Source organism: Blastocystis hominis (assembly GCF_000151665.1).
Source record: "Blastocystis hominis, Singapore isolate B (sub-type 7) whole genome shotgun sequence assembly, scaffold_16".
In the NCBI taxonomy this organism is placed as follows: Eukaryota; class Bigyra; order Opalinata; family Blastocystidae; genus Blastocystis; species Blastocystis hominis.
In genome coordinates this window covers 169,064-191,947 of record NW_013171823.1, presented here as the reverse complement: position 1 = coordinate 191,947, position 22,884 = coordinate 169,064, and the positions used below count along the sequence as shown (strand labels likewise).

The window sequence follows — 22,884 nt, the reverse complement described above, 5'->3', positions numbered from 1 at the left end:
CCCCTTTTCTGTAGGTGGGTAAAATCGCGGGGGAGATCGTGCTGAGTCAGCTGGCGGTGGGGTATCGATTCTTCAAAATGTGGACTTCTGCGATCAACGCGTGTTCGCATATGTCGATTCCGCAAGAAGCCAAGCAGCCATCGAAGCCCTTGTCGATTCTGGACTACGATCTAACGCAGTATTCTTTCTATTTGGCGATCGACCAGGCGGAATGCAAGCTGGATCTCTCGGTAGGAATGAAAGCGACTCGCTCAGAAAAGGTGGCGATTTCGAGCAATCTCATTCTCTCTGTTCACAATCTCAGCTTCACACAAACCTTCGACAGTCCTCTTTAGCTCTTTCTCTACTCACTCGCAGACCGCTTCTGCTGCTACTTCCTCAATCTTCTCTACAACGGCAGCTCGCTCATCGATAGCGAGCTCGACATTCAAGACATCGTCGTGTCGTTCCGCAACGAAAACATCAGCGATGATTTCTCCTACCGGCGCGAAGATCGCCGCAGAGACAAGCGAATGAATTGGTCCATCGCCATTAACGACACCAACTGCAGGTTCTGGCTGCAGTACACGCAGTACCAGGGAGGATCGTCGCTGATTCCTTTGCCCAGCGTTTTCTTGACAGTTTTCCCCACTATTTTTGTCATGAGCAGATTCGAGGATTTTCCACCGGAAATGAGAGCGACCCGCGTCCCGCGTTGTGTCTGCTGAACAATGGAATCACTCTCATCATCGAGGACGTATCCTCGTTTCCACAGCTTAATCATCAGATCATCAACAGTGTGACTCCCATTCAGCATAACCATCGCATCCGCGTGGACATCCGCGACACCCAGGTGATTTTGGAGCAGCTGATGGTGGACGCCGTGATTCGCGTGTCCGCAGAGATTCGGTTTGCTTCGGCCAATCCCTTTATTGTAGTGACTATATCTCGAAAGAGCTCTCCAAAATCCAAACGCTCCGTTCGCTTTTGGTCTCTCTCTCTCTCCTCTAGTGCCCATCCAGCAGACCGACACGCCGTCTCGCGCTGTCTACGCGCCCGCAGCCGACCTTCACTCGGCTTCCGCGCTGGAATCCGGAGGATCCAAGGCGGCTTTCGACTCGCAGAACGGGAGTTTGGTGGTGCAGGTGCAGACGGTGGACGCCTCCATGTGGGATCGGTGTGAGGGAATGAAGGTTAGCTACCGAGATAACATTTGGTCGCAAGCAGTGATTGAGAATATCGGGGTGGAGTACGAACAGAGCCAGAATCCGTCGAAGGGGTTGCAGATCCGAAACCTGTTCGTGGTGATCGACAGCTGCGTGCTGAACCAGCTGGAAAAGAACAGACAGAGACACGTGGAGAAGAATATTCTGGAGATTCCGAAGGTGAAACTGCAGATGACGGAGGAGGTTTCGATGGAGAAGAGGAAAACGGTGCAAATCACGGTGGGAGTGGAGAAGAGGGCTGATGGCTAGCGATATATCACAGACTTCAGGGATAAGATCAAGATCTCGACGAACATTCTGGACTATATGAATCTGATGGACACGTTTAATAAGTGGGAGAGAGGGAGCGAGCTGATTGGCAGGATCATGAAAGAGATGAAGGAAAGCAATGAAGGGAACCAGACGATCTCTGCGCTTCTGTCGTCTCTTTCCATCCAGGACAATGGATCCACAAAACCGAAGCAGCCAGTGGCCGAAGAAGCGGATTATTTATATCGTCAAACTGCTTGAACACACTGATTTGTAGCTGATAGTGAGAACTTCGTGTTTATGCCCAAGATTGACTTTTTGGGCGACATGACTCCGTCGATCAGTCGGAAAACGTTCCCTCCGATGGTAGAGAAGGCGGGCGAGTTTGATGGATAGTTGATGAAGTCAACAAATGATTATCTTGTTGAACTGTTGGCGCAGGTCATATCTACGGTGGATGGGATGCTTTCTGTAGTAGAGAGAAGAGAATAGTGAGATCGTTTTTTGCCACTCTTTTTTGTTTGTTGTCAAAATTCGTTTTTATATGCTGGGTATTATACATAATTCGTGATAATGACGTAGAACTCGTGAAAGGAGCAGAATACTTGCTGGATGGCTATGCGACCGGAAATCAGGGAATACTTGAATATGATGGAGAGAGATACGATGTGCAATTCTATCAAGGGAAGCATTCCAATGAATACGTGTTATCTGGGAGAAATGGAAGAAAACTCTTGTTTCAAAATGGAGTTTTGAAGCAGGAATGGACAGAAATAAATGAAAGGCGAATTGGATGGTTTACTGCATATGAACGGGGAGTAGTGAAGTTTCAAGAAGACTGGAAGGATATTTTGAACCAAACGAATATGTACCGGATTGTAAACAGAAGGAATGGTGTAATGATGGAGATATTAAGTATTGAGAATGGTGTTGTTTGCTATCGAGGAGGATTTGATAGTAATTTGAAACGAAACGGGAGAGGAATCGAGTACGATGAAGATACAGGTGATGTGAAGCTGGAAGGTGTGTGGGAGAGAGGTCGATTGAAGGAGATATTGCGTGTATTTGATGGAAATGAAATGACGGAATTGAAAGTAATCGAGAATAATGTGAATTTGAGCAAGCAGATTCCTGTGTATGTTGGAGGTTATCGTTTTGACGAATCTGAATGGGAGTTTAAACGCGATGGAAAGGGATGTTTGATCGATGAAAGAACAAGGATGGCGTTCCATGAGGGAGAATGGGAAGATGGGAAAGAAATCAATGGAATGGATTTGGTGAGTGGATGGTACGATTGCTCAACGAAGCAATTCGTGTCGAATTTAAATGAATGGAAAGAAGTATCTTGTGGCATCTCCGATCTTGTGATCGATTCGGATTGCTGTAATGTGGTGAAAAGCTTAGATTTGAGCGCATTTAAGTGGTTGCGAACACTCGAAATTGGAGATTGTTGCTTTGGTGATGTGAATGAATTCAGATTAGAGGGACTACGAAATCTTGAGAAGGTGAAGATCGGAAAGAATTCCTTTACAAATGTAAAGAGTAGCGATGTGTGGGATAATGAAAGTGCTCGAAAATTGAATCGATGCTTCCATATTGTAAAATGTGAGAAGCTAAAATCGATTTGCATTGGTGAGTTCAGTTTTTGTGATTATGGCGGTGTGTTTGAATTGTCCGATTTGCAGTGCCTCGAATCGCTTCAAATTGGAACAATGAAAGTGAATTCTTCGAATTTCTGCTTTGCTTCGTTTTGTGTAAAAGGTGAGAATTAGGAATCGCATCAATTTCAAGATCTTCCAAAGTTGAAGAAAATCATATTGGGTGATCGGTCCTTTATTTATTCTCTATCTACAGAGTTTGTTAGTATGTTCGAGTATAATGGAATGTTATGTAGATCTTCCAAATCTCGAGTCAGTTCAATTGGGCTATGCTGCATTGGATGGTGTGAATGCGGATAATTGTTCGCTTTGTCTAAGAGGTTTTTCCTGTGTGCGTTGTAAACACGCTAGATTTACCCAAACTAACTACGTTGGTGTCGACGAAATGGAGCTTTGCTTATCCTAGAAGGATCGCGTTTGTGAGTTGGTTGCTGTGTTTGAGTGTGATTCTAGATGTGGATGCATTGAAAGATGTGAGTCTTCCTAATTCGTTTGAATGTGTTATGATTGCACAAATAGAAAGTGGGTTGAGCCAATGATTTTTGAATTGTAGATGTTCATCCGAACTTGTCGAAGTATGTTCGAAATTGAAGAATCTATAATGATTGATTCTCTAGTTGTGTAGTAAGTGTAGTTCTCATTTTGATCCTGCTTACAAAGTAGTTTAGCCTGAATAGTATGGAACTATTTTATTCTGTAAAGTGCTGTTCAATTCTTGAAGATGTTTGTTATTCATAAACTCTGAAAACGGTCCTAGGGAGTGTGATTCTCATTGGATTGCCTCAGAAGATAAGAAGCAAGGAGATGAATGTTTTGTCATGAGTTCATTTTTTTCGTTTCTATTTGTAAAAACCATTATTAATGAAGATATTGGTATTCATGATATAGATAATGTAATTGGAAAAACCATATTGATTCGATTTGGTAAGTACAATTAATGTTGTGATTCAGAACAATTCGATTGAGATAAAATAGAGATATTTAGGTTGGAATATTATACAATGTTCTGAAGATTGGAATTGTGATATCAAAAGACAAATAGAAACGATGAATCAGATTGGATTGGATTGAATTGGATTGAATACTTTTACGAAAACAAAGCGTAGCAACTAGTAAAATGAGAAACACTCTATTTCCTTCTGAAAGCTGATTTGATTGAAATAACATAATGCTATTTGAATCATGAAGCGTATATACTAGAATGAAGATTGATTGCAATAAGTGAATGAAAATGGAATATCCAAAATGATACTATTGTTTCATACAATAACCTGAAAGAATGATAATATATAACAATTGATATTACAAACATCAAAGGAACATAATCGTCACCAAATCTCAATCGATTCGAACCTTTCCATTGTGTCACTATCAGATGCAATATTCCTGGTTATTGGTAAATTGGATTTATCATTTGTGAATGGTCAATATGCGATAATCGAGTGAAAGGTGAAAATGGTCAAAGGAAAGGGCAACCCATATGATAGAATTATGAACTCTTGTATACGAATTTGTCTGAAACAATCAGTCATCTATTTATATTATGAAATGAGTTGAATCAAAATCAGAGAGTTACTCTTTCACTGAGAAATGCTTAGCGAGAATGGAGGAAACACCTATCAACTAAAATCAAATCAACCAATCAATACTTGAAATTAATATTGATTGAACAAATTTTGATGTTTTATTTAGCTTGACCATTTGAAGATTAGGAATGTCTAAGTACTAACACCATTCAATAAGGAAAACTACTTTCTAAAGTTATCCAACGACAATATTTGAAACTGCCTCCTTTAGAATTGATGGATGTAAGATTAGGCAGATCTAAATTACTCAATCATTTCAATTCATTTCACTCATACTGCACATTCTCAATGAACATGATGAATCATTTTTCGTTCCTCGAAGTGTACTTTGACCGAGTGTAATGGATTGTAATGATGGCAGATCTACATCAATCATTTCATTCGAATTCATTCAATACTTTCGATTATTGTTGATAATGAATCACGGAATGTCCAATAACCTAATGTAATGGATTGTAGATTTGGAAGATCTATGCATTCAATCAAATATTCAATATCATATCAATACCTCGAATCACAAATGAACTACCATAGAAATTGCATGAACCATATTCAAGTATACCAATTTGAATGAATTGTAATTGTGGCAGATTCTTCAATTCAAAGTCTCCAGCAAAATCACTGAAACTGTATCGATCAATTTCTATCGATTCCAATGATTCACAATTCAATATATGGAATGATTTCGATTTGTTGTTTCCATACCAGTATTTATTCTGAGTGAATGAATTGATTCCGATTTTGATCGTTTTCAATCGATTCAATCCATCGATTTGGAATGTTTGCACTGATTCAAAACAATGATTCCCGATTTCGATTGATTCCAAATTATACAACAATGAAACATCCCAATCAACCAATACACAATTGTCACTCAGTTTCAAATGTTTCATTCCGGTATTCAGTGGTTCTGAGCCATCTCCTTCATAATCGATATCACTTTCAATTCCATTATACCATTCACATTCATTCACTAATTTACCATATCGATCATACACTTTTCCAATTCCAAATCGATTATCATCACACCAATATCCTTCATATTCAATACATCCATTATTATGATAACTCGTTCCATAGCCAAATCGTTTCCAATTGATCATTATGCCTTTGTACACCAAGAATCCATCATCATCATACATTTCACCATATCCAAATGGAATTCCCAACTTGTTTTCTGTCAATACCAAGCCTTCAAATCGACTTCCATGATCCAAATCCACGATTCCTTCTACTACTTCTATGGATTGTTCTTCATTATAGGAAATAGCACCAATTTGATGATTTCCAAACACTTTCAACACTTTCTGCTCATTGAGTACAAATCCTTGATTCATGAATACTCCATTATTGAATTGCAATACTACACATTCTCTATTACCCAATATGAGTAAAATCCAGCCATTTGGTTTCATTTCTTTACCCAAGCATCCCTGCACATTGTGTATGATGGAACTATCAATATGATAGTCATTAATAACAGAATTGACAAAATCAACAATGTTTTGCATGGAAATAGGAAGAAATATGGCAAAACCAGGAATCTCAGAACAAGATCTATTTCATTATTTCTTGATAAAACCAATATTATACACCATCATAGTATCACACTAATTTCTCTGGTGTTATACTGTGTAATATTTGATTTAGATCAACAATGCTCAACTACCTTACCCATTATGTGAATTTCTTGTTCCTATTGATCTTTCTATTCCTTTCCATACGATTTTCATAGGTTAGACATCAAAAACAAGCCATTATTGTGTTTTCGTCATCCTCTACCATTTTCTGTTCAAAGTACTGTTCTATTAAGTTCAAAATAGGATTGCTTTTCTCTAGTGATATGAATCATTTTGACGGTGTGTCTCACTGTGGTATTTGGTAATCCTAGAAATCGAATGTTGTTGGGATGGTATGTTTGTAATAGATCAATCCGAATAATTGTTTAAATAATATGTAGAATATGCAATCTATTCTTTCTATTCACATAAATAGTATCTTGGTATAGGTTCTCAGCCATATCATTATACCATTCTCGATTACTGCGTTGCTCCATTTCATTTATGCATGCTAAAGCAAAACAAAGGACTCGTACTAAAATGGCTCGAAGCCAAAAAGCTATCGATAGCTAATTATCTCGTTATCTAACAAAAGTGTGGATTTGAGTATGAGGGATTGAAACGGCTAGTGCTAGAATATCGAAGTGAAGGCGTAGGTACTGTATGTGGAGGGAATGTTGGTATACAGTACGTGTAGGAGAGAAGGGAAACACGATTGATTCGATGAAGAATGAAGAAGAGAACGTAACATTCATTGTGAGGGAGTTCCCGATGTGGTTGATACCGATTCAAACGGAGTGGAGATTTGGGAAGGCGGGAATGGAGAATTGCGAGTTGAACATAGAGAAGTGCGAGTTGAACATAGAAGAGTGCGAGTGGGTGTTGAGAGAAAGGGGAGATAGGGTATAGGAAAGCGTTGTGGTATAGTATGATAGAGAAGCGTAATTCGGTCGGCTTTTTGTTAGTAAGTTTGAAAACACCGCTTTGTATAGGAAAAGAATGGAAGGAGTGTTTGTTTGGAATCTTTTCTTGTTACATGATAGTAGAGCTAGAATCAGTATGATTCTGAGTTGCCATGCTCAAAAAACGGAAAGTGTTCAACTCTTGTATGGAAAATACCGAATCGATGTAGAAGTGTGGCAATACACGTAAATTATCGTTTATATCATGCATAATTACGAACAAAATACGCATGAGAAAAAAGAGTGGTTAAAGGTCTATCGAATATATTTTCTCTACGAAGAAGAGTTAATGCATATAAAAAAGCGAATTGATTGAAGAAACAAAAGTGTTCAAACACATTCAGTTTCATGATTCTTGATATTCCAAATGGATAGAACAAGAATAGTTCTTTAACGTTAAATAGTATTCGAGCCAAAGTAAGACTGGAACTGGAAGTCATCGTTTTTTGAGGATTATTACCTTTACAGATATGTTCGTAATACCCATTTACACGTATTTGTGCAAATATCTAAAGAAGTTGCGATTATCGTGATCAATTGTTTGTTGGCCTAGACTACTCATACATATTCCAAATGATTCCCCATATTTCATACATTCACAAAATCGACACATCTTTAGCTTTCCTATTTATTCCAGAATGTTCGATAGAACTCTGGATCTTTTTGGAATCGTTTCGTTCTTTGTCATAATTTATTTATTTGATAGATTTACCTAAGTGAGTGATAGTGATAATGAGCATTATATTCCGTGATCCTTTCTTTGATAACTTTGATGATCTGCTGGTTTCGACCTTCCCCAAGCAGCATGACTTGGATTCTTGGTTCGGTGATGGAATCCGTCGTGATGTGATTACTCCGTTCAGTGGATTTGGCCGAATGGACATGAAGGAGAACGAGAAGGAGTATGAAATGAGTGTGGATCTGCCTGGAATGGACAAGAGTGAAATCAAGATGCATGTGGAAGACAATGGACTTGTGATTGAAGGAGAGAGAAAGAGTGAGAAGAAGGAAGAGAAGGACAAGTGCCATTTCTGTGAGCGCCACTTCGGTTCTTTCCATCGTGAAGTATCTCTGCCGAAGAATGCGAATGTGGATGGAATAAACGCGATGTATGAAAATGGAGTTCTGAAGGTAGTGATTCCCAAAAAGGAAGAAAGCGCCCAGAAGAAACAGATTTGCGTGAACTAAGTGACGTGACGTGATGTGACGTGATGTGATGTGATATTGATTGATTGATTGTTTGTTTGTAAACTAACTAAAACTAAAAGGAATTGTATTTTCCTTACCAAACTAGGAATGAGCTGTATATATTGAATCATCCGCTTTTGCTTTGTAAGAAGGAATTATGTAGTTTGAAAGATACTCTGTCTGTCTGTTGAGACTGAAGACAATCAAATAAAGATCCAATCTCTTTTCAAGAGAATTAACTCAAACAACTACAAATAGAAGTTATTCTGTATCATTATTGACTCCTATGAATCATGTCTACAGAATCACGACATAAGCAACATTTGAATATCCTTTTGATGTGAACAATAATGATTCAGTATGATCGTTTGAGGTATATTGCATAATATTCATTTGTGAGATAATATGAAGATTCGCAATGATCGATGATTTTGACCAAGTATCTTCAAGTTGTGTCAGATTTCTCGATTTTCTAGAATGAGAGCACATTACAGGATGGTACGAATAGTGAAAGATATATTATTCTTTGCCCTTAGTACCAGAAGTCTATAATTATAGCAATAGAGTATTGGAATTTGGATATATTCTAATCTATCTATCTATCTATCACTCTATACATACATACATATTCCTAATATCAGTGACTTTGAGAGAGTAATCGAGATATCAAATCGGACCTAAATGAGTGTCAATCACTTCGATGGTGTCTGATATTGATGTACAATGAACACAGATCATTCTGTTGCTCTAATCTACACAAAAATACAAAACGGACATTCATTCTGCTTGTGATTTATGAATTGTTTGGAATCACAGTCATTGTTTGTCCATATTCTATGCGTGTTCGATACAATCCTTCTTAGATCAAATAATGAGAGAAAGCAAACAAGCAAACAAGCAAATAAATAAATAAATATAAGAGGCAATATTAATAGTGGTGAAACAATCACTAAAGAATCGGAAGAAGCTATAAGTATAGAAGAATGGATCAGCTACAAAAATTCACCTCCATTCGAATCACTTTCAAACAAACATTACAAAAACGTCCAATTCTTTACCCAAATTCAACCTTTTTCATTTCTTTTCATTCCATTTTCACTTTCCGTTCTGCATTCCCGACACAATATCATCAATCCGCAGCAGCATGCATGCCGATTCGATGGCGGTTTTGATGGTCTGGGTCTTGACCTGGAACGTGTCCCACACTCCCAACTCGCGCATATCCGCGATGGTTCCCTTCACTCCGTCCACTCCCAGGAACGTTCCTTCTCCCTCCGCCTTGCAATGCTCCGCCTACGCGTCGTCCGCTCTCCTCTCTCCTACTCGCAGCTTCGTGATCACTCGGATCGTATCCGCTCCGCAGTTCTGGCACAGCGTGCGCGGGATGATTTCCATCGCCTGGCCCACCGCGCTCAGCGGCAGCGCGTCCACGCCGCCCTCGCGCTTCGCCTCCGCCTGCAGTCTGCACGCGATCTCCATCTCCGTCGCACCGCCGCCGGGCAATAACCGCGGGTCCTGCGCCACATTGCGCGCCACCTGCATCGCGTCCTGCAGATTCCGCTCGATTTCGTTGAGCGCGTCGCGCGAGCCGCCGCGCAGCAGCACGGAGCAGGCCTTCGGCGCCTCGCAGTCCTCGATGAACGCGAAGTACTCATCGCCGATCTGACGCACCTCGAAGAGCCCGCAGCGCGTTCCCACGTCGCTCTCCGTCAGTTCGTCGGGACGATGCACGATCGTCGCGCCCGTCGCGCGCGCCAGACGGTTGTTGTCGCTCTTCCGCACGCGCCGCAGCGCCGAGACGTTCGCCTTCTGCAGGTAATGCTGCGCCAGGTCGGAAATGCCCTTCTCCGTGATCACCAAATCGGGCTTGAGCGACAGAATCGCGTCGCACATCTCCTTCACGGCTTCTTCTTCTTGTTTCAGAGCGCGGTCCCACGCATCCGCTTCGTGGATCTCCAGACTCGCCACCGATTCCGCCTTCACGTATTCCAGCGAGCAGTCCAGCAGAACGATGCGCGGATGCTCGATTTTGCGACGCATCGACGCGTGCGTCACGTCCTTGTTCAGCATCACGCCGCGAATCACGCGGCTCTCGCTCAGCTCCCCGCCGGGAATCTTCTCCACGCGCACGTACCGCTTCAGATCGATCTCGTTCGTCTTCTCGTCCAGAACCGTCAGCACGCTGTCCAGCGCCAGTCCGCTCTAACGCAATCACCGCCATCCACCACAAGCTACGATCAAATCGCCGAACCGACTGCTGAACTTCGTCCCGATCGCGCTGTCCAGAAGCTTCATCATCATCGAACGGTCCTGGATGTCGATGGGGGTCGCGATCTCTTCGCAGATGTGGAGGGCGGATTCCAACGCCTTGTAGTATGCGCGAACGATCACGGTGGGATGAATGTTCCCAGAAATAAACGGCTCCGCAGAAACCAGCATCTCACCCGCTACACCCATCGCATACTGCCGCCAATCATACCCAATATGATCACAGATGTCGTTCCATCGCCAACCTCCTCGTCCTGGGTTCGACTTAACTCAATCATACTCTTTGCAGCAGGATGAGACACATCGACTTCCCGTAGAATGCTGTTGCCATCGTTTGTTAAAAGAATGCCTCCCATGGGGTCTAGAAGCATCTTGAGCATGGAACGAGGTCCAAGTGTGGTTCGGATAATATCAGCAACTGCCTAATAATGAGTTTACTTCAATAACGCATCGCCTACCTTGGCAGCTTGAATGTTTCCCAACTGTACCTTTCGTCCACTTTCACGTTTCGTATTCTGATCTAGAAAGTATGTGGAGTAATATTGCAAAAGCTACTTAAAACTAAAACGGGGACTTGCATGAGTAAAACAAATAATGTGGATGAATATAGAAATGTATTAAATTTGAATTAGTAAATGTATGAGGGTATAATAATAAGGAGAATGAGTGAAAAGGACTTGGAAAGTGGAACTCAGGACATATGTACTTGTTCTATACAAGAATATAAAATAAGAATGATAAGAAAATAAGGAAGGGGAAGGAGAAGAAGTATTTCTAATGACCCAAGTTACAAACAATATATTATTATGGGTATGTAACTTTACTGTTTAAAGTATTTTATTCAAGATATGTGGAAAAACCACATTGTCCATAATTTTGTTGATGGTGAAGAAGGAAACGAAGGAGAAGACAGCAACAAAGGAAGCTCATCCCAAGAAAGCAAAAATCGGCTCGAATTGGGAAAGTATGAAGAAATTGATTTTGCGAAACCCTGCTGAGGCAAAACGAAGGTAATACTGGTGTAACTCTGTGATACTAAGACGTTTGCGTGAAGAAAACCCCGAAAAGTCTGTTTCTCCCAAAACACTGGTAAATCTGGAGGCATTACTTAATCCTGATGGTTCAGGCACTGCATCAGATACTCCAGTGGTCGCTATTGATTGCGAAATGGTGGGAGTAGGGCCCAACAATGAATCTGCTCTGGCTCGCATTTCGATTGTTAATTATTATGGGGCTGTATGTGATTGTGGGTGAATAACGATTTTCCAGATTTTATATGATTCGTTTGTGAAGCCTCCATCCGCTGTGACTGATTACCGTACTCAGTGGTCTGGTATTCGCCCTGAGGATTTGGAGGGAGATAGAGTAGTTACTCTGAGAGAGGTACTTTTGGTTTTTGTGTGTTCCGTAGGCACAAGATGTGGCCGATCGTTTGATGAAGAACCGAATTGTAGTTGGACACTCGATCAGTAACGATTTCGAAGCGTTGATGATGCACCACCCGCGAAGACTGATTCGAGACACTGCCTACTACCGTCCTTTTATGCGTAAATGGAAAGTTCGATTTTTATGATTCTCTTCATGGATAGAACAAGTGGCTGCCTCACAAGCTGCAGTACCTGTTAAAGAGGGAGTTTGGTACGGCTATTCAGGAAGGAGAGCACGATTCTATCGATGATGCTCGTGCTACTCTTCTTTTGTACAAAAAATATCGAGTGGAATGGGAAAACGAAATAAAGAAAAAAGAAAAAACCAAACATCGAAAACATGGCAAATAACTTGTTTGTTTTATTCTTTACTTTTGGGTTGCCAGAAAAAGAAACTCCTTTGGCGGGAAACTTAAAATTGCCTTTTGTATCAAATAAGAATGGATAACCAGTTCTCAAATCCTGCTCCTTTTGTAAATATGTATGGTGATATTAATGATAGAATGCTAACTTCACACGTGTAAATGGTGAGATGCTGAACCGATTTGTCGGTCTAACTGTCTCAATTGTTGGAAAGATTGATACTGTTGCTGGAAGCACCGCTATTATAACCACATCTGTGAAAGTCGCCTAATCTCTCTTATTTTGTAGGATAATAAGAAGGTCTCTGTATATTCACCGAATGGCTTTTCATTCGAGAAGGAGTAAGGGTCTGTTGTCAATGTTGATGGGTAGTAAAGTAGTTGAATTCATTGGTGTTGTAAATCCAAATGGGTCCATTAATGCCCAGTATTCTATGGGATTTACTGGAGATTACAGTAGGTTTGGAGATTTTGTACTACTTAGGTGCGTCAGCATACAACAAGCTTGTGAGCTTTATGAACGGGAAGTTCCATGGGGAAGTGTTCTAGTGTTATTTGTATACTTGGTTTGTTTGTTGTCAATATGAGTTTTAGTTTTTGTTGATATTCTTACTACTCTTATTCTAATTCCTTTCCCATGTCACTCTCCTACATAGATTGTTCACTTTTTTGAAAACTAGGTTGAACTGTCCGCTCACCCTCTTTTGTCCTACTACCGTAAAGAAAGACGCTTCAAGGCGGTGTCTCTTTCGACTCTCCTAAACATTGTGTTGGATGTTGGCTCCTGATTTCAATTTTAATTCACAGAAGGAGATACAAAACTATGTAAGTTCCAAATCATCTACTGTAAGAGTTAATCGATCCTCATCATCACGAATTCGTGTACTGAATCTACTCTTTTTTCTTTGTAGTTATACATTAATGCTATTGTGGAGTATGTAGTATTAGCCTCGCTCCAAGACTCTGTACAGGATTCTACAAAGACGTATAGGATTTCTGGATCTACAGTGAATAATAAGGCTCAGCAAGTTCTTAAAGCGATTCGAGATGGGTTGCAAAATAGTATCCCTATTTCTGCGTGATAATAGCCTAGGTAATAGTGATAACTCGAAAATGAAGGTCAATGATCTTTTGAGGAAAAATGATGCCCGTGTGATCCACTCATTTCTGTTAAAGTAAATGCACTCTTTGTTTTTATGATACACTAAAGATTCTCTTTTATAATAAATAAGGTCGCTTCACTCATTATGTACTCTATTTATCAACAATAGGGACTAATGACGTCAGAGAAGATTTCTTATCCATACTTATATTTGAGTCCACTACCATGTCGAAGCCCGTTTATTTTGATGATTTGTACAAGAAGTCGAAGGGTAGGGGTCGTTGGTAGTCGTTGTGATCTCCAGATATTCTGAACGACGATTATTTCACTGGATCGAAGCTGGTGATGAAGGTGAAGCATCTTCAGGGAGTTGTTGGTTTTTAGGGTGTGGTGAAGTGATTTGTTTAGAACTTGACTGCTGAGGGAAAGAGCAGCGGTGGGAAGCCGGTGGTGAGCAAGATTTCTGGTGATTTCAGTCCTTGCAAGCACTTCACAGTGAAGAAGGTTTCTTTGGACAGTGCGGGTTCGTTGGTGTTCGATGCGGACGTGACTGATTTGGTTCGTAACACGACGTTTACGCTTCGGTGTGTTGTTGTGTGTTGTGTTGATGTTCAGGAGTTCGAAGCGCATGAGCGATAGCGGTATAGAGAAGGGTTTGTTGGGCGTGAAGGTGTGTGGTGAGCGCGGCGCTTTGGATTGCAGCGTGGACGCGTGTTCGGGTCGCGCGAGCTGCAGCGCGGTTGTGAGCGCGGGTGCGCGCGCGCTGGTGGGAGCGAAGGTGCAGAGCGCGGAGACGGGCGTGAGCGTGGAGTGCGGTGGTTCGTTCCGCGGGGAATGGTACGAAATGGCGGGAGTGTGGAGTTCCGCGGGGAAGAAGGGAACTGTGGGCGTGTGGGCGAAGACGGGCGCGTCGACGCGCGTGGGCGCGGTGTGGGAGGTGCGCTCGATGCGCTCGATGCCCCGCGGGGCGGTGGGCGTGGTGTCGAGTCTGAACGATGCGACGGAGATCCGCGGGAAAGTGAGCGAAAGCGGCGTGGTGAGCGGCGCGGTGAAGGCGACGGTGAACAAAAAACTGAGCCTGCTGGCGAGCGCGGAAGTGGACGCAGCCCATCTGGAAGGAGGAAACCACAAGCTGGGACTCGGACTCGAATTCATTTTCTAAGTGTTTTTGTATCTTTTAATGCTTTATTGCAACACACAATTCCATATGGGGCATTACTCAAACTCGGTTTGTATATGATCATTTGGAGGGAATTGCATATTCAGATGGGTGGCTATGCAACATATGCTGAAAATGATCGAGATAATTACAATGATGGAATTATCGTGATCGTTGCAGCTTGTGCACCGATTACCATCCAAAAGAAAAACGTTTTTGTTCCAATTTAAAGAGTTAAAACTATTTAATAATTTCGTTCATCCAATTAATCGTTTGTTTTGCTTCATCATAATCATAGAATAGTGGTTACTGTGCGTGGAAGAATTCTTTTGGATCACAAACAGAAAGATAAATTGGTGTGTTTGTGAGTCTTGTTTTTTAAAGTATTTTAATTCAAATCGACACCCCTCCATACTGATAGGAAATTTTAGCCAGGTACAATTCGTGTTATCAGTTATACCATTAGTATTCCTCATTGTAACTGTATTTCAAATCATTGTATTGTAAAAACATCGAAACGATGTCATCTACAAGCAGTTTGGATATTGCTGAAGATTTTTTCGAGCCCAAGTTCAAGGATGTTAGTAATCCCGAAATAGATTACTTTGTCGCGGGCGATGCATTTTATGCAAACCCTAGCCATCTAACTGCTGTTTCGAAGGAGCACAGTAATTTGCAGCCTTCATGTCAAACCTAGGTATTTCTGCTGATGCGCATTTCTCAGGCCCTGACGACCAATGTAGAACCACCCACCAAAACTGACATTTAGTTGTTTCGGTCTCTAGCAGGCCTCCCTCGTTGGATGGTGCCTCTCAAGATGTGCTGTCGCATTGGTCTCCCAAGTCTCTAAATTCTGACGACATTGCTGTGTCATCTCCCTCTAGTGCTGGAATGATTCGACCTCCCAATCTACGGAAATTGCCTCAATCGGCATCATATTATCCTCTCCCATTGGAATCTCGCCGCTCATTCCACGCAGACCACCATTCCCATGTTCCTAGCCCTCCATATGAAACTCCATATGACCCTCCATTTGAAACCCCCTACGACCCTCTCTTTGAACCCCCCCTCGGTACACCCTTCAAGAACCGCTCGAGTCGTCGAATGTTCCATTCTCTCCCGCAGAATCCCCAAAGCGTTTACGACGTTTCTTACCCGGACTATTCGCGTCTCCCTCCGGCCCCCTACGTCCAGCCTCCCACCGAGCGCTTCCGCGTGTCCAGCCATCCCCGCGCGCCCGAGCTTCCCACCTACTCCGTGAACCCTCAAATCGACCTCTTTCTCGACCAGATGCTCCTTCCGGACCCTGCCTCCGAGTCGCTCTCCGAGCCCAGTCCTCCGCACGCGAAGCGTCCGGCGGAGCCGTCGAATCGCCGTAGCGTCCGTGGAGGATTCGCGATGTAGGGAAGCTGCCGCCGGGGGAGAACAACCCGAACGCGCGGAGCGGAGACAAGCTCTGCTTTGAATACATGAATACAGGGCGGTAGAGAACGAGGGAAGGGAGTGAGGCGCAGGTGCAAGCGGATGGAGGAGGGGCGCGTGTGTCGGTACCGCCATTTGGTGCCGAACCACCCCGATGCGATCGCAGATCGGTTTCGAAGCGGGTATTTGTCGCAGAAGGAGATCGAGCAGTGGCAGCTGAGGGAGTGCGACGAGTTCGAGGTCAACCCGTTTGCACCGCACGAGGCGCCGATCTGCTTTGAGTTTTTGAATCGGGGCGTTTGCAGCCTGACAGAGAACATGAAGATCTGTCGGTATAGACATCTGCTTCCTCAGCACCCGGACGCGATTGCGGATATGAAGAAGAAGGGGAAGAAATATTAAAGACATTTATATTTGATTGAATGCAAGAGTTGTTGTGTGGGTTTTGGGTTTGTTAGAAATCTGTTCATACTCGTTTCCAATGCCTAAGTTACCGAATATTCTGGTCACTGGAACCCCGGGAACCGGAAAAACAACGTTTGCAGACATGATTGCTGTTTTTGTTGGGTGTGCGGAACTGAGATTTAGGAGAGAACAGGAATGAAGCGGATCACTGTTGGAGATGTTGTACTCTATTAAGATTGGTGTTTGATCGCTATAGGTGAAAAGAGAGCATTTCAGTTCGGGATGGGACGAGGAATTCCAGTGCTTGATTGTCGACGAAAATGCGGAAGACCAGGTAGGAGAGTTTTGTTATATCAACACACAGTTGCTCGATTACTTGGAACCGATTATGAGTGAAGGTGGTGTCGTTCTGGAGCACCACACTGTCGATTTCTTCCCAGAGAGATGGTTTGATTTGGTACTTGTTCTGCGTTGTGACAATACGATTCTCTTTGATCGACTAACTGAAAGGTTGGATCGATGAATTTCACTTGATTCGTAGAGGTTATTCGCTGCATAAAGTCCAGGAAAATGTGGAGTGTGAGATCATGCAGACGATTTTGGATGAAGCGCGCGAGTCTTACGACCCTAACATTGTCCAAGAGATTCGAAGCGAAACTTATGAGGACTTGGAGCAGAATGTCTCTCGAGTGGCTCAGTGGTTGGAGATGTGGAAGGCAGATCATGTAAATGAATAGAAAGCTAATGTCGATTTATGTTTCATTGTTTGTTTCAAACAGGTCTATCTTTTGGGGATGGATGCGTATGGGAGCTGCTACCCCACAGCAAGCAAAGTCAACCTTGCAAAACTAATGGCAAGGAAGAAAACAGTGGTGGAGTTGTATTCTCTTTTTAATTGGGAAACTAGTGTATAGAATCGTGTTAATTCTATTTTTAATTGCATACATGGGTTGGTGCAGTTTTTACATATTTCAAGCTGTACACACCGAATTCGGGAACCAGAGTGGTTTTCGTGGTAAACAGAGGTTCAATGACAATATCGGGAATAAGGATTATTTTCAGCTTTTGGCTTTTCCTCCTATTGATGCAGTCTATACGTGGGTGAATGGAAGTGATCCGGACTGGGTGCAGGAGAAGAATTATTATGAGAAAATATTCTACGATAGCCACAATATTACTAATGAGTCACTCTCCGATACTTCGACTTCTGATAACCGTTTTCGAGACAATGACGAACTAAAGTGCGCGTCTCCTATTGTACCAAGCGTAGATACAGCCTCCGTTCGTTGGAAGTGAACGCTCCCTGGATTCGGAATGTTTTCATCGTGACAAACGGCCAAATTCCCTCCTGGCTGGACACCTCGAATCCCCGCGTGAGGATCGTAACCCACAGCGAGATCTACCGCGACCAGACCGTCCTGCCGACCTTTTCTTCGCCGTCGATTGAGCTCAATCTCCACCACATTCCCTCCCTCTCCGACTATTTCATCTATCTAAACGACGACGTTTTCTTCGGCTCCCCCGTGTTTCCAGGCGATTTCATGACGGAGTCGCGAACGCAGTTTCTCTACGCCTCCTGGCGCGTTCCGCAATGCTCCGCGAAATGTAATCGATGGGCATTTATGGTGTCATAGGCCGCTATTCGATGCTAGGGAACGGCGTGTGCGACTTTGGGTGCAACACAGCGCTGTGTGGCTTCGATCTGGGCGATTGCGAGGTCGGGAACGACACGTTCGATCGGTACCAGCGAGCCACAACAGCGAAATCGGAGGACACGTATCACGACTCGCTGGTCTCGACGAACTTGGAGCTGATTCGAATGTTCGGGAAGCGAGGAAGGGACATTCCGGCACATATGCCCCATTTAATGAATCGGAGGGTTTGGGATCTGATTGAGAAGAATATGACGATGCAATTCAATGAAACGATGCATCATCGATTCAGAGAACCCACCGATCTCCAATATGCGTTTCTCTATTTCCACTATTTGGAAGAAATAGGAGCGAGTTTGCATGAAAACCCGATCAAAACGCTGTGGAAACGCGTGGATACGGATTTGGACGGTGTGTTGAATCAGAACGAGCTGCAGACACTCAATGCGATGTGCTTTGGAAGCGATGCAAGCCGAGAGTGCGCGTTCCAAGCGTTTTATCACGCGTAGAACGATGAAAACGCTGCTGTCGTGCGTTTCGAATCAAACAAACCCGCATTTTCGCATTTTCTCGGCGCCCTCCAATCCTTTTCGCTTGATGAAACACACGTTTTACACTCCCAATATCACGTTCGAATCCTTTCAAAACTGCACGCTTGTGCAAAACGCTGCGATTCTGCATGTACGACCTGCGACGCCGATTCGAAAGAAATCCGATCGGGATGTGGCGTTCCAGATGATCAGCGACAATTTAACGGACACTCAAATCCAAGTAGACGTTGATTGGATGGCGTGAGGCGAAGCTTGATAGCGTGCGTCGGCGGAAATCGAAGTTTATTTGCATTAACGATGATTTGACGGTGAAATCGGAGGCGGCGGAGCGAATGATTCGCCAGTTTTATGAGTCGTTTTTCCCTCTGCCGTCGCAATTCGAGAAGAATCGGAGTGAGGGATGGATGGGAGTGATGAGAGTGTAGAGCTTATGAGGGTCTCTCGGTGGTGGAGACAGTGGGAGGCGACGCTTCGCACGGATTGGTACGTGAATCGCGGGGTTTTGTTTGTAATCTGCGTGTTTTTAGTTCTGTGTTTCTTGCTGATTGTCGAGTGGGAGTTGGAGGAGGAGGGTTGAGTGTAGGGAGATTGTGAAACCACAGAGACGGACGAGGGGAGTTTAATTGTATCTTTTGGTAGCTGGATGAGTGAATGTATGATTTGTTTCTTACTTTTTGATATTTGTTTGTTTGGAATATCTAGTCTGTATCATTCGCTCTGATCATTCTTCTATCAGTGACTAATAGTTTTTGTTCTATTTCACATTTTGTTTGTTTCTCCAAAGAATGGTGTGCCTTTGCAATCGAAATCACATTTAGAGTACACTTGCAGATGAATTCTTAGCTGATTTGGACCTGCTGGAAGAAGAGGACAATCAGGAGAAGGAGCAGCAATCAAATGAAGCAAACATGCAAATAGAAGATTTATCAGAAGGAAATGAGGAGGAATCAGACGCGGAAAAGGAAGAAGCGGGAGTAGCAGCTTTTCGCTTTTTTACTTAAATTCTAGTTAGAGAAACCGATTCAAAGCTTCGTTCCTGGAGCGGTTCGCCACCTTCAGAAAGATCCTCAATATCAAACTCACCTGGAAGTAGGCTTTATGTTGTTTCCTGAACTCCAGAATGTAAAAAAGCTTTTGGAAACGCCAGTAGACGAATCGTCGAACCAAATCACAATGAATCTGGAAGACGACCCTGCGTATGTTTTTTCGCGTCCTTTTACCTCCAGCTACAATTTGATCCTCAAGACCAACACGCTCCTCTCCCAAATCGGCGAAGAAATCGCCGCCATCCATCACGCCGTCTCTTCCCTCTATGCCACCAAATTCCCCGAACTCGTCGAACTCATCTCAAATCCACTCGACTATCTTCGCGTGGTGGCGTTAATTCAAAATGAGACCGTTCTACTTTTCCCTCCATCTTCTTCTTATTTTTAGGATTTGACGAAACTCCCGCTCGATACAATTCTTCCTCCTTCTCAAGTTATGCTCGTCAGCATCGCTTCCTCTACCACCACCGGCTCTCCTCTTTCCCCTTCTGCGCTTTCTGAGCTTCGCTCGCTCACCTCCGAAGCAATTCAGCTCGATGCGGACCGCGGCCTTTTTCTTCGCTTCATCGAGTCCCGCATGCTCCGCATGGCCCCCAACTGCTCCGCCCTCGTCGGCACGCACCTGGCTGCGCGGCTAGTGGCCCAAGCAGGCGGACTTCGCGCCTTGGCGAGCATGCCAGCGTGCAACGTGATGCTGATTGGCCAGCAAAAGCAGACCTTCGAGGGCACGGGGCTCGCGCTGCCGCGGCACAGCGGCATTCTCTATCAGAGCGACTTGGTGCAGAGCGCGCCGGCCGCGTTGCGCCAGAAAACCGCGCGGATAGTCGCGAATAAACTGACGCTGGCGGCGCGAATCGACGCGCAGAACGCGCAGAACGGCGAGAACGGCGCGGAATACCGCCGAACCATCCAAGAAAAAGTGGCGAAATGGCAGGAGCCGACGCCGGGGATGCGCGAGAAGGCGCTGCCAGTCCCGCGGGACGAGCCGAAGAAGCGGCGCGGCGGTCGCCGCGTGCGGAAAATGAAGGAAGCGAGACAGCCGTCGGAGATCCAGAAACAGCTGAATCGGCGACGGTTCGGCGTGGCGGCGACGAGCTACGCGGACGAAGCGATGGGAATCGAAAACGGAATGCTGGAGAACGGAGGGAGCTTCGCGAAGCTGATCGTGAAGAAGACGAAGTTGTGTAGGAACCGAGGAAGGGTTTGAGGGTAGCGCAGAAAACGCTGAAACGGCTTGGGCAGGCTGCAAAGGGAGGATATGTGTCCGGATTGGCATCGAGTTTTAATATTGCTGATGCACATGGAATCGAGTTGATTAGCAATGTGAAGAAGGAGGAGAGGAAGGATGGGAAGTATTTCAGCGCGGTGAGCGGGTTTGCCAGTGTTCATCCCCAATCTTTATTGTGTGTTTGTTATGTCAAAGGTGTCACAGAAACGAGCGGGAGTGGGTTTCTATTCTTCCTGTTGAGAGTATAGACCCCAGGGGCGTATGTTCGAAAACGGGATCGAATCACGGGGATCAAGGAGACTCCTAGTGTGTACAATCCAAAGATTACATTCAAACGTATGGGTTTGGCCAAAAGGTGAGTGATAGGAAAATGGGACGAGATTGAGATTCGCGAGGACCTAAAACGATATTCAAAGCAGTATCTTGTCTAATGTTGGTATTGATAATGGGATAGAACTTTTGTTCCTGAATGCAAGCTCCCTTCCCAAATTTTGACCGTCATTAACGATCACTCGAACGTAGTGAACAACATCCGCTGGCATCCCACCTACGGTCATCTCCTAGCTTCTGCATCCCTAGATCATACAGCGCGCATATGGTCTGTGTTTGATACTCCCGGAGAGGTAGTATCGGTCGAGCATTCCGAAGGAGTAAAAGACGTGCAATGGACATGTGATGGCACGAAGCTCCTCTCGGGAGGACTAGATAAATATGTAAACGTATCAGATCTCGAATCTGGAAAAATCATTCACTCCTACCACCACACAGAATGGATTTCATCTCTGTGTCCTCACCCCACTAATCCCAACATATTTTTATCTGGAGCGACACGACGCGGCATCGTCTGCTGGGATATGCGCATCAATCGCGTGGTTCGCGAGTATTTCGGTCGATTTGGCGAAGTCCAAGACATGACCTTTCTGGATGTTTGTTTCGAACCAGTTTGTGAAGTAGAGCAATGGCTACAGCTTTGTTTCGACCGCAGAGATCGTTCGGAGAAATTCGCAGGATCAGGGCATTATTGTGTGGGATTGTAAATCAGTGTGTTGCATTTTGCTTGTTCGATGAGTAGGGAGTTCGTTTATCGAACCAGGTGTACATCGAAGGTTACACATGCACATGTGTTCGAAAGCATCCTATCGAAAATGTGTTCATCGCACAGAGCGCTGCGGGGTACATTGCGTCGTTCGAATCGACGAAACCGTACCGATTGGACGTGCGAAAGGTAGAAACGGAGGTGGAAATGAGAGCAGAGATACGAAGGACATCAAGCGAATGGGTTCAAAATCGGCTGCTCGTTTTCGGGGGATGGGAAAACGATCGTGTCCGGCTGCAGCTCTGGAGAAGTCGTGTTTTACGATACGAAATCGTCGAAAGTGGTGAAGAGAATGGATGTGGGGGCGAAGGAAGCGACGCTGAGCGTGGCGTGGCATCCGCTGCTTGTGAGCACGGTGGCGGTGAGCAGTTGGGATGGGTCGATTCGAATCTTGCAGTAGAGAATGGATTGTTTGTTGAATCCAATGGATGTTTGTTGGACAAATCATGAACGAATGAATTGAATGAATTGAATGAATGAATTATCTATTGAATGAATGAATTGAATGAATCAATGATTGAATCATCGATTGAATGAATCAATGAATTGAATGAATCAATGATTGAATCAATGAATTGATCAAGTGAGTGACCAAACAATCCAAACTCATCACCTTTTTCATACTTCTCTATCTATCTATCTAGCTAGCTATCGACTCCCTACCCTAATCCCCATTATTATTCCATTCATCTCCCAACCTCCTAAAGCCCTTTTCATCCAACAAACACTCCATATAAAGTAAAAAGAATTCAAATCACA

At 43.8% G+C, this 22,884-nt stretch overlaps 9 protein-coding genes; 8 read left to right on the top strand and 1 right to left on the bottom strand.

The window, feature by feature from the left end:
* Window positions 1–7,951: 7,951 nt before the first annotated feature.
* Window positions 7,952–8,452, top strand: GSBLH_T00002082001 (uncharacterized protein; the record flags this gene model as incomplete). XM_013040598.1 has 1 exon in its annotated part: window positions 7,952–8,452. The coding sequence occupies one exon, from the start codon at window positions 7,952–7,954 to the stop codon at window positions 8,405–8,407; it is 456 nt and encodes a 151-aa protein (XP_012896052.1). The 3' UTR covers window positions 8,408–8,452.
* Window positions 8,453–9,490: 1,038 nt separating this feature from the next.
* On the bottom strand, window positions 9,491–11,255 carry GSBLH_T00002081001 (uncharacterized protein; the record flags this gene model as incomplete). XM_013040597.1 has 6 exons in its annotated part: window positions 9,491–9,700; window positions 9,731–10,609; window positions 10,643–10,854; window positions 10,887–11,097; window positions 11,134–11,195; window positions 11,231–11,255. 6 exons carry the CDS (start codon window positions 11,253–11,255, stop codon window positions 9,503–9,505), a joined length of 1,587 nt encoding a protein of 528 aa, XP_012896051.1. The 3' UTR covers window positions 9,491–9,502.
* Window positions 11,256–11,557: 302 nt separating this feature from the next.
* On the top strand, window positions 11,558–12,453 carry GSBLH_T00002080001 (uncharacterized protein; the record flags this gene model as incomplete). The annotated part of the gene is made up of 5 exons (XM_013040596.1): window positions 11,558–11,685; window positions 11,716–11,911; window positions 11,945–12,058; window positions 12,087–12,233; window positions 12,265–12,453. 5 exons carry the CDS (start codon window positions 11,558–11,560, stop codon window positions 12,451–12,453), a joined length of 774 nt encoding a protein of 257 aa, XP_012896050.1.
* Window positions 12,454–12,634: 181 nt separating this feature from the next.
* Window positions 12,635–13,252, top strand: GSBLH_T00007059001 (uncharacterized protein; the record flags this gene model as incomplete). Its single annotated transcript, XM_013040595.1, has 5 exons — window positions 12,635–12,721; window positions 12,754–12,806; window positions 12,838–12,920; window positions 12,949–13,004; window positions 13,145–13,252. The coding sequence occupies 5 exons, from the start codon at window positions 12,635–12,637 to the stop codon at window positions 13,250–13,252; spliced, it is 387 nt and encodes a 128-aa protein (XP_012896049.1).
* A 539-nt stretch (window positions 13,253–13,791) lies between these two features.
* On the top strand, window positions 13,792–14,747 carry GSBLH_T00002079001 (uncharacterized protein; the record flags this gene model as incomplete). XM_013040594.1 has 4 exons in its annotated part: window positions 13,792–13,837; window positions 13,871–13,938; window positions 13,975–14,150; window positions 14,182–14,747. The coding sequence occupies 4 exons, from the start codon at window positions 13,792–13,794 to the stop codon at window positions 14,726–14,728; spliced, it is 837 nt and encodes a 278-aa protein (XP_012896048.1). The 3' UTR covers window positions 14,729–14,747.
* Window positions 14,748–16,630: 1,883 nt separating this feature from the next.
* Window positions 16,631–17,289, top strand: GSBLH_T00002078001 (uncharacterized protein; the record flags this gene model as incomplete). XM_013040593.1 has 3 exons in its annotated part: window positions 16,631–16,774; window positions 16,809–17,062; window positions 17,094–17,289. The coding sequence occupies exons 1-3, from the start codon at window positions 16,748–16,750 to the stop codon at window positions 17,287–17,289; spliced, it is 477 nt and encodes a 158-aa protein (XP_012896047.1). The 5' UTR covers window positions 16,631–16,747.
* A 208-nt stretch (window positions 17,290–17,497) lies between these two features.
* On the top strand, window positions 17,498–18,186 carry GSBLH_T00002077001 (uncharacterized protein; the record flags this gene model as incomplete). Its single annotated transcript, XM_013040592.1, has 2 exons — window positions 17,498–17,793; window positions 17,823–18,186. The coding sequence occupies 2 exons, from the start codon at window positions 17,498–17,500 to the stop codon at window positions 18,184–18,186; spliced, it is 660 nt and encodes a 219-aa protein (XP_012896046.1).
* A 1,667-nt stretch (window positions 18,187–19,853) lies between these two features.
* Window positions 19,854–21,277, top strand: GSBLH_T00002076001 (uncharacterized protein; the record flags this gene model as incomplete). Its single annotated transcript, XM_013040591.1, has 3 exons — window positions 19,854–20,153; window positions 20,190–20,983; window positions 21,010–21,277. 3 exons carry the CDS (start codon window positions 19,854–19,856, stop codon window positions 21,275–21,277), a joined length of 1,362 nt encoding a protein of 453 aa, XP_012896045.1.
* Window positions 21,278–21,498: 221 nt separating this feature from the next.
* On the top strand, window positions 21,499–22,525 carry GSBLH_T00002075001 (uncharacterized protein; the record flags this gene model as incomplete). The annotated part of the gene is made up of 5 exons (XM_013040590.1): window positions 21,499–21,526; window positions 21,552–21,955; window positions 21,984–22,070; window positions 22,102–22,254; window positions 22,283–22,525. 5 exons carry the CDS (start codon window positions 21,499–21,501, stop codon window positions 22,523–22,525), a joined length of 915 nt encoding a protein of 304 aa, XP_012896044.1.
* Window positions 22,526–22,884: the final 359 nt, after the last annotated feature.